Here is a 10520-nt window from a genome sequence, read left to right on the forward strand (position 1 = left end):
CCAAGGACCGCAGTAGAGAGGAAGAACAATGGGTCCGTCATCCATTAACATCTCTTGTCTGACACAAGTGTATGTGTCTCTGTACTCGAGGCACAATTGCTTCTGCTTTAAATGGAACACGTGCATCAGTGCAGCCTCCCTCAAACACGTCACACACAGAGCACAGCGAGAGACAGAGAGATTACTGCCTGTATAAGAGTCAGAAAAATATCTCCGATCTCAGTGATATGGCTTAACGCAAAGCCTGAGGCTTTAAAACGGCCTCACAGTTCAGAGGAAAAGCCTTCTCACACAGGAAGACTGCAGGATGGAAAGAGGGAGGAGACGGCAACTTGTAATTTCGGCCCTTCTGAAAAGAGAAGGTCAGATCTGATTGGTCAGTAGTCTTTGCTGAGAATACTGGTGTGTTCAGGTCTCGTCAGGATGACCATAATTACAAGATAAAAAGACTTGAACTGTTGAAGCTGCTGTCGTTTTGGTTGTTTTTACATGTCGCAGCTGCCTTAAAATGGCAGATTGTAATTTGACAAAGATATGAAAAGTTTTTACTATTCAGAAGCTCATAATTACAGTAAATCTCACATGAAAGCACCATTAAGTCACACAATGGCTGTGCCTTATTTGCGTACTTGTGTTACAGTATGCACTAAAAAGTGTGTACTTTACTGGCTGTGAGAAAGTACATCATTTTGAGTGTGCAAGCAAAATGTATGCCAGAATTTGGAGATAATAATACCATCCTGATAAAAGTCCAGGTTTTTGCATATTGTTTGTGTTATCTCATTTTTAGCAATACAATATTTAATTCATACTACACTTTTACATTCATACTAATACAAACTGCAGCTTCAGCCTTGTTTTTTTTCCTACCTTTTTACAAGTAGAAAATCTGCCTCTTCCCTTTTTATTATCCAATTAAATATTTAATTATATATTTATATATATATTTCAGTTTCACTAAAATGACAAAAAAAAACATTGCATTATGGGATACAGTTTTGTATGCAGTGTGATTTGTTGTAGACTGCACATTTTAGCAAATTTGGTGAGCGTGTATACTATATACTGCAAATATAGCAAGATTAGTAAGACAGTATGATATTGTCAACATTTTTACGCTCACAAACTATTTTGAGTGAATACGAAATGAAGAATGAAATGTAGATCCCATGAAATCTGCTGTTAATCTGTTTCTTTCTTTGTCATTCATCAAGTTACGATTGTCGAGCCAAAATAATTCACGTCATCATCTGTTTTGTGTTCCAGGGCTAATATTGATGAGGTGGAGACGGAGGTGGTGGAGATCGAAGCCAAGCTTGATAAGGTACAGTAAGGCGCTTTAAAGCTTTCACCTTCTGACCCGGTCAGAGTGCATTTAGGCCGCATGTTTGAAAATCACAGCTTAGATTTGTTAGAAATCACATCTAATACCTTCCAAGACCTTTGTAGCCAAACACTGACAACAGCCGCTCCCACAACAAGGTCAAACGGTCAAGCTCAGGCTTTACGGATCATCAGTGTGCAAATGCTGGTGTAAATCCAGCAGAGAAAGCAGAAAGCAGGGCAGTTTGTCATTAGAGAGCGGAAAGAACATGTGCAGAACCATGAACAGAAAGGACATTTATAGTAAATGAGATTAGAGGAGTGTTGTGGATTAATGTATAGTGATGGTAATCCTACTTAAATGCTGTAAAGATGGCTGGACCTCATCGACAGGATGATATAATACTAATACAGCAGTCTAGTCTAGTGCTCCCAAGACACTAGCCTTTGGGCTATTTTATTTTATTTTATTTTTAAAAAGATCACAAAACCTAAATGCATAATAGTCATTTTATGCTAATTTAACATAAATTACATGTGCCTTATATTAATTAAATCAACCTCATATTAATACAAAAAGGATGTCAAGAAATGGTGATGAGTTGAGTTTGCTGATGAGTTGAGTTTGCTGAGTTTGGACAATTTGCCGTCCAATCAAATAATTATGTATTTATATTATTTGTATATTTATAATTTTTAGATTGTTCTGTTTTTGTGATCTTTTTATATTTACTTTATACTAGGCTTGCCGCGATAGACGGTGCTGATGGTGATACCGGTGTTAAGCCTCAACACCGGTTACGTCACTTGCCCACCGCGTCACCGACCCCCACCGTCGTTTTGATTTTTTATAGTAATAAAAATAATTTAGTTCAGTAAAAGAACAGACACTACAATTAAAAACTGAACGCGGCTGCTCAATGCAGTTGAACGACAGTTGCATCACAGATCAGATTTAATTTCTCCAGTGAGGAGTGTGAGTCGAGCTGACTGACAAGAAGAGTGAGGTGAGGTGAGACGGACAAGACGATCGCGGATGATTTAGTTTCGAAACTATATGCAAAAGCGCCTGTTTGGCAATATTTTGGATTTTGAAAAGCCTGTTGACTTTTGCCGTTTATCTAAGGTGATTTTGGAAGTTTTTTTTTAAACATTCGTTTCTTATTTAATTGGTTCCACATTATTTGCTGATTTTTACTTTATTTAAACTTTGTGTCATTTATTTATTTTATTTGACATCAAGGTGTATGCCGTGCCTCCAAGCTTTCTCACTCATTTTGCTAATAAACGTTCTACGTTTCTTATTTATTTGGTTATATATTATACATGTTTACTTGTTTCCATTTTTGTACATTTTAACTTTATGTAAGTTATTTGTTATTTTTATATTAGGCATAGCCTGCCCTATAGCATGGTGTATTTTTGTTTTGTTTATAAAAGTTCTATGTTTTATATATACGCTAAAGTGAGTTTGACGTTGTATTTTGTTGTTGCATTCAAGCAATTGATGCCTGCCGCTAATTTGAAAGTGAAAGTAAAATGCGCACGGCACTTTTAAGCTATTTAAAAGCGAGGAAAAGAGGGAAAATTCAAACGAACTAAAAATGAACCATTGCTTTACTCCGAATTGCCGCTATTTGAAAGTGAAAGTAAAATGCGCACGCTATTTAAAAGCGAAGGAAAGCAAGGAAAAGAGGGAACGCCCCCGCCCCCCGCGGTGATAACGGTATTACCGGTGTTGTCACACGTCAATTAACCGGTGGGAAAATTTCCTCACCGTCACAACCCTACTTTATACTAATTTAATATGAGTAAAAGTTGTCTTATATTAATTAAATTGCCCTCATATTAATACAAAAATGATGGCAAGAAATGGTGGAGAGTTGCAAGTTTATCTAAAAATATACACACATTCCCTTATATGGTTATACATTTTAAATCTGAAAAAAAAGACCATTCATGAGAAGATGAAGGTGAAATAATCTTTAAAGAAGTGTTCATCCGCTAACAGATGTTATCTCACCGAGCACATATGTTTCTCTAATGCCTGTGATCTCCATCTGTTCCTGAAAACTTTGAGTGACAGCTGTCAATCCATATTACACCTTTAAAAGTCTTCTTTGGTATTTATTTATTTATTCCTAAATTATTAGGATTTTAAAACAAATTACTTAAAATTAATATTAGAAATTATTTATTTTTATTTTTATTCATTTTTATGTTTTATAGTTAGTGCAATTTACTGATTAGCATATATATGTATGCATGCGGAGTGTAATATGCATGTTTTTAGGCACAGTGATGCAGAGAAATGTATTGGTCTCCTCTTATGCATTTGGTTGAGGTCTTTGTTGTTGTTTGGTGTTTCCATGCATCTTAATCACAACAACGTGCAACTTTTGATAAGTTCAGCAGGCTCAGCAAAACAACAGCTTCAGCACAGACCTATGATCTCATATGCTTTTTCTCCAAGAACACTGGTGGAGAAGTCACACTGAAGAGGAATCTTAGGAAACTTAACTTAAACTTGTTATTCACAGACTGGACAAACAGTAAATGATGCATTTCGATCTATTTTTGCATGACAATTTCTTGTTAGTTCTCGCGTCTGGCTGTTCAGATGTGGAGTATGTGGGTCTGTTCAGCAGCTGTGTAGAACAAGGCTCTCTGTGTTTGTTAGTTTGACTCATGAGGAGAGTGTGGGAAATTAAGAGATTTTCCCAAACCGATATTTTCAGCTGGCTGCGTGTGTGGACGCAATCGAAACGGCAACTGAGGTAAGAAAGAGGAAGATAAAATACAGAAGAAAGAACAATACAGGAAGAAAAAGGAACTAAACATTGGGCTCTGGTTCGGGTTTGACTCCTAACACAGGGACAGACACATGGAGCCCATCTGAGAATGTGTCCCATCAGGCATAAAGCAAACACACAACCACATGTGAAAGCCCTCCGCTGAGTCTGGGATGTGTGGCATGTGCCAAAGTGGGAAATTTTTGCCTTGGCCTTTACATGTGGGAACTAGTAATTGGCACATTAGTGAGGAGAAATACTGCACAGATGAGACCACACCTGTTGTGTGTGTTTGTGTGATTTAAAGAAATATTTCAAGTTTTGGTTAACCTAATGTTTATTTAAATGCACTGCATGGATAATTTGACTCCTCACAGAAGTGTGATTACAGTAATGCAGTTATAAAAAGCCCACATGCTCTTTATTATGATTTAGACAACTTTACAGCTTCAGTAACAAGTTTTTTATACTGAAGAATGAATTTAAATGCTTTTTAATAAACTAATCTGTTTCTGAACAAATCTCGAAGTGAACAAAATTTTCTTGTTTCCACCTATATATTAAAATTTTAATAAAATGATGATAAGACACATTTAAGGCTCATTAATAACACATAAAAAGACACCTACCGGTCAGTGTAACGGTGTAACTTTCAGAATGAATCTTCTGCATGAAGATAAATCAAAATCCCCACCATGAATGAAACAAAAATACTAGCAAAAATATTAGTTTCTGACAGTATTAACTAAACATTTTTAAATATTACCATTATTAACTAAAACATTAGCATAAACATTAACATAACATATTGCGAAAGCATACTTTTCAAAATAATAATATCTAAAAAAAATATGAAATACTAATTTATGAATTAAGGAAATGTATTAGAATATGAGGTAGTAAATATAACATCACACTCATTATCTCACAACATTATCAATATTTCATTAAATAATTGTGTTTTGCTGCTAAATATCAAGAGGTTTTAATATTCTGCTTTGTCAGCACAGTTAAGGTTATGATTAAGACTTTAAGTGTCTGCTGATACTCTAAAACGCATTATGCATAGATGATTTATTGTGTCTTATGCTAAACTGTTTCTCTCTCTGGTTTTCTTTTAATAGCTGGTAAAGTTGTGTGGTGGTATGATTGAAGCTGGGAAAGCATATGTCACTGCCAACAAGCTCTTTATCAACGGCATCCGTGACCTATCCCAGCAGTGCAAGAAGGACCAGATGATATCGGTAATATTTTAACATATACATGTGTGTGCGTTTGTTTTGTCTATCATTTTGCTTTGTCTATCCGTTCTGATAATGATGGTCAGAATGGGAATTGTAACGGTGCATTAACGCGGGGCATTGGCGTCGACGCTTGACGGAGGGTGTGTCTGAAGATTCACGTGACCGTCATAGTGACAACAGCCAATCACATTACATTTACGGTGTTGCATGAATGCGGTTGGCTAGCGTCTGCACTAGGGTATTTGCATAAGGCGATATGATTGGCTGATGCCTGTGCTGGTTACATTTATTATGTATTATTTATATTATTATTATTTATTATAATAATAGTAATAATAATTGAATAATTTAGATTTTTTTATTATATTAATATCCATTTTATTAAATGTATTGTTTCATTTATTTATTTATGTAGGCCTACCATTTATTAAAAAAAATAAAAAAATTTACAATAACAACTAAATAAAAATTTTTAATTAAATTAATAAATAAATACTTACATACATACAAGCATACATATTAGGCTGATTCAATCAAATTCTCTCACATGTATTATTTATAACTTTTTTTGGATCAATTTATTAAAAAGAAGTCGTTCATGAATCAGACCTCACTGTGGGAGATTGCAATAGGAAAATGTATAGCCAAGTATTTTGTGGCACCCAATATTTCTCTCATCACATTCTTTTGCTGTGGTGCTGTAGAAAAACACTAGTCGTTCAAGAACTGTTAACAAAACTGTACACCATAAATCACTGGTAATTTTTTTCTAGATTCTCAGCCCTAGACGTGCGTCTGCTTTTAATTGTGAGCTCTTTACTGGCAGGCTCACTGACATGAGGGCATCAGGCTGCTGTTTTGAGTCTCTCAGACACTCTTTGACCCTGATTAGACATGAATTTAGTCAAAAAGAAGCAGGCCGGGGCTCCTGTACTCTCGCCTTTCTCTCTGTCAGTAGTGCCAGTAGGGTTAGACTCATTGCCGCCATCTGTAAATGCTGTTAAGAGTCTTTCTGGCTTCTCTTCTCTTGTACCCAGCTGACTAATGTTGAGCATCTTATTAAAACCTGCTGCTATTTGCATTTTCCACTGTAAAAACATCTAGTCAGACCCACAATTACATTTCCATTTTGACAAAAGCTGTTGCACGCTCAGCGGGACTTGTTTTCCTTGTCGGACGGACTCTACGTGGGCCAGAATATTAATAGATGTTGATACGAGAACAAACATGAGATTGAATTACCAGTACCGCATAATTAATTTTGGTCTTGATAATGAAAACCTAATTTGAATTATGATGATTGTGTCCTGTTCGTTTTTACAGGATTGTCTGGAAAAGTGTGGCGAGGGTTTGCAGGAGATTGTCAACTACCACATGGTACGTCTCGTCTTATTCTCATTTGTTTCTCCTCACGTGAGTGACTGTGGGATGGATCCGCTGATACCCCCTCATGGTGTCATCATATCGTGAAATGTTAATGTGTTTTCCCTGATGTGTTGCTCTGCTCTAGTGAAGGAAGGTGCGCTGGTTGTGATGCGCTTGAATGATTTAACGTGCTGCGATGCTGTGAATCATGAGTGATCCTCGTGTTGCATGTAAATCATATATGATGTTCTTGTCTGCTGTTGTGAATGCCTTTTCTGGTCATCAGAGACGTTATCTAGTGCAGCGGTTTTGCTTCAGGACCAACATTTTACATCTGACATCAAGTGGCAATGCAAAACAGCAACAGAATTGTGCAAAAGCCAAAAGATAGATAGATAGACAGACAGACAGACAGACAGACAGACAGATAATAAATAGATAGATAGACAGACAGACAGACTGACTGACGTATAGATAGATAGATAGATAGATAGATAGATAGATAGATAGACAGACAGACAGACAGACAGACTGAATGACATATAGATGATAGATAGATAGACATACAGACAGACAGATGATAGATAGACAGAGACAGACAGATGATAGATAGATAGACAGACAGACAGACAGACTGACTGAATGACATATAGATGATAGATAGATAGACATACAGACAGACAGATGATAGATAGACAGAGACAGACAGATGATAGATAGATAGACAGACAGACAGACAGACTGACTGAATGACATATAGATGATAGATAGATAGACATACAGACAGACAGATGATAGATAGACAGAGTCTGTTGTTTTCTGGTGGAAAGGTCTAAACTGCACGTGTTAGGGAGGGACGTGAATCGTGCTTTTAATAGCTGGTAAAGAAAGACGTGATAGACAGACAGACTGACTGACTGACATATAGATGATAGCTAGATAGATAGATAGACAGACAGACAGACAGACATATAGATAGACAGACAGACAGACAGACAGACATATAGATGATAGATAGATAGATAGATAGATAGATAGATAGATAGATAGATAGATAGACAGACGATAGATGGATGGATGGATGGACAGACAGATTAAAAAAAAAGTAACATCAATAAAGTTATTAAGAACTTTATAGCTTTCCGCAAGAACCTAAGAACCTAAAAAATTCCAAAAATGGATGAGGAGGGTTTTTGCGAATCTGCAGTTGCTTCCAAAAACAATGAAGAATTGTGTGGAATAATTAATTTGTCTGACTAATTATCTCTGTTGTTTTCTGGTGGAAAGGTCTAAACTGCACGTGTTAGGGAGGGACGTGAATCGTGCTTTTAATAGCTGGTAAAGAAAGACGTGATAGACAGACAGACTGACTGACTGACATATAGATGATAGCTAGATAGATAGATAGACAGACAGACAGACAGACATATAGATGATAGATAGATAGATAGACAGACAGACGGACAGATGACAGACAGACAGATAGACAGACAGACAGACAGAGACATATAGACAGACAGACAGACAGACAGATAGATAGATAGACAGACAGACAGAGACATATAGATGGACAGACAGACAGATAGAAAAAAAAATGTAACATCAATAAAGTTATTAAGAACTTTATAGCTTTCCGCAAGAACCTAAGAACCTAAAACATTCCAAAAATGGATGTGGAGGGTTTTTGCGAATCTGTAGTTGCTTCCAAAAACAATGAAGAATTGTGTGGAATAATTAATTTGTCTGACTAATTGTCTCTGTTGTTTTCTGGTGGAAAGGTCTAAACTGCACGTGTTAGGGAGGTACGTGAATCTTGTTCGTTTCTAACACCTCATCTGTTCATTCTATAAGTGTGTTAGTTCCCAGCTCTCGGTGAGGTGCTGAATCTGACCCTTGCACCGCGGGCCCTCTGTCTGTGAACTCACTGCCCGTTTGATGGGCTCTTTTGAGAAGCGTGCATTGGGTCTTTAGAGAGGGGCTGTACAGAGGCCAGCAGCGCCACATGGGGAAATGACATCACAAACGAGGTTAATGGGCAGGGTCATCAGAGGGCTGGAGACTGAATCCTGCTGTGATGGTGTGATAACTATATATTGGATGCATAAATAATATATATGCTATATATTATTGCATGCATTTTTAAAAGCATGAACAACATTCATGCAATCAGGCATGTCCAAACATTCACCTGATAGCCTTAATGTTTTTCATGCATTTAAAAACTTTTCTATTTGAATAGGCTTGTGCTTAAAATTTGTTTTTGTAAATAAATATAAAATTGTTCCTAAATATTTCTTTGCAAAAATACTCTAAAATGTCATAGTTTTACATGGAAATGTATATGCACATGTGAATAGTTAATTTAATTAAAAAATGATTTAAAAAATATCATAGTTTTGATGACTTTATTATTCTGTGTGAATAAAAGTAATAATTTACTCCATCATTTACTTTAAGTGCATGCACAATCTTACACGGCTTATGTTTAATGCCTTAAACCATGTTCATTATCGGACATCATAAACAAATAATAGATAATAATAAACAAATTTTGCTCTGCATGTAAATACCTTTTACTTTTAATGTTTTTTTCTTCTATTTTTTTAAATTTCATATAAACACGGTTTTCTTTTTTTTTTATCTGCAGTACAGATTTGTATATTGTATATTGATAGAAAATGCATTTCCATCTTACTGAATAGCTTGTTTTTCAGAATCGGAACAGAGAATAGAATTAATAGAATAGAATTACCGGAATTTACCTGACTTCTGGACAACGTATTTATTAAGAGATATGAAGAAATGAATCAAACTGGAAAATCCACAGTGATGTGAAATGCTGTGATATATGTGAAGACGAAGGTCTTCGAAAGAAAAAGGGAGTTGTTTGGGAAGTTATGTCATGAGAAAACTTCCTGAACTCTATGTCCAACAATACAGGAATTGTCTGGAAAGCGGGTAAAGGTTTTGTAGGGTGAATAAGGGGCGTTTTGCATGTTGGACGTATTTGATGAGCCTCTCGTTCTTTCAGATTGTCCTAAATCTCGTGCAGAGACAAAAGCCGCTAACCCACTGACATATCAGTGTGGTTACTTGACATTTTGCTATTGTGGGTACAGTAACCTTTTGGTTAGCCCTTCATACTGTTGTGTGTAGAGAGCAGGAAATGCAGGGGAATGTAGCACAGGAAGAGCACACGCGACAGTAAAGCCCAGTCAGGACATCATTCAGCATAGCCACATGCTGTTGACATTTACATAGATATGTTCAGAAAAACAATACAAGACAGGCAGGAAAACAAAATAGGACACAAACCATTACCATTAATGCATGAAATAACCCTTCTTTAAATAAAGTATAATAATAATAATTATTACATTATTTATTAATAATAAATGTATGAATTTTATTTAAATCGTTTATTTTTTTTTAAATACATATTTATTTAAATAATAAATAGGTCAGATGTATTTATTTTATTTATTTTATTTCTATTGTCAATTTAATTCATACAAATAAATACATTTATAATGTTATTATTAACTATAATAATAAATGTTATTATATTGAATAAATGTAATTTCTTTATATATATATAAATGTGTGTATATATATATATATATATAAATTTATAATTATTATATTTAAATATTACACATTTGATTATTTAAATAAATTTATTTATATTGAATTAATTTCTGTTATCAAAATGAAATGTGTCATAAAGCAAGGCCAGACACAACGGGTAAGTGAAAGACAGGATGGTTTATTGATAAAAGAGGTGGATGAGTGGGAC

The 10520-nt window shown here is 35.4% G+C and overlaps 1 protein-coding gene across 2 annotated transcripts in view; it reads left to right on the forward strand.

The window, feature by feature from the left end:
* LOC107697914 (arf-GAP with coiled-coil, ANK repeat and PH domain-containing protein 3-like) overlaps positions 1–10520 on the forward strand; it is a 71789-nt gene that overhangs the window by 25396 nt on the left and 35873 nt on the right. For both annotated transcript variants that reach the window (XM_016498778.1, XM_016498779.1), the window contains exons 2-4: positions 1267–1324; positions 5240–5359; positions 6683–6736. In XM_016498778.1, the coding sequence (XP_016354264.1) occupies positions 1267–1324; positions 5240–5359; positions 6683–6736 (232 nt within the window). The remainder of the gene's footprint in view (positions 1–1266; positions 1325–5239; positions 5360–6682; positions 6737–10520) is intronic.

Source organism: Sinocyclocheilus anshuiensis, unplaced genomic scaffold (genome assembly GCF_001515605.1).
Source record: "Sinocyclocheilus anshuiensis isolate Anshui unplaced genomic scaffold, SAMN03320099.WGS_v1.1 scaffold78, whole genome shotgun sequence".
Lineage (NCBI taxonomy): Eukaryota > Metazoa > Chordata > Actinopteri > Cypriniformes > Cyprinidae > Sinocyclocheilus > Sinocyclocheilus anshuiensis.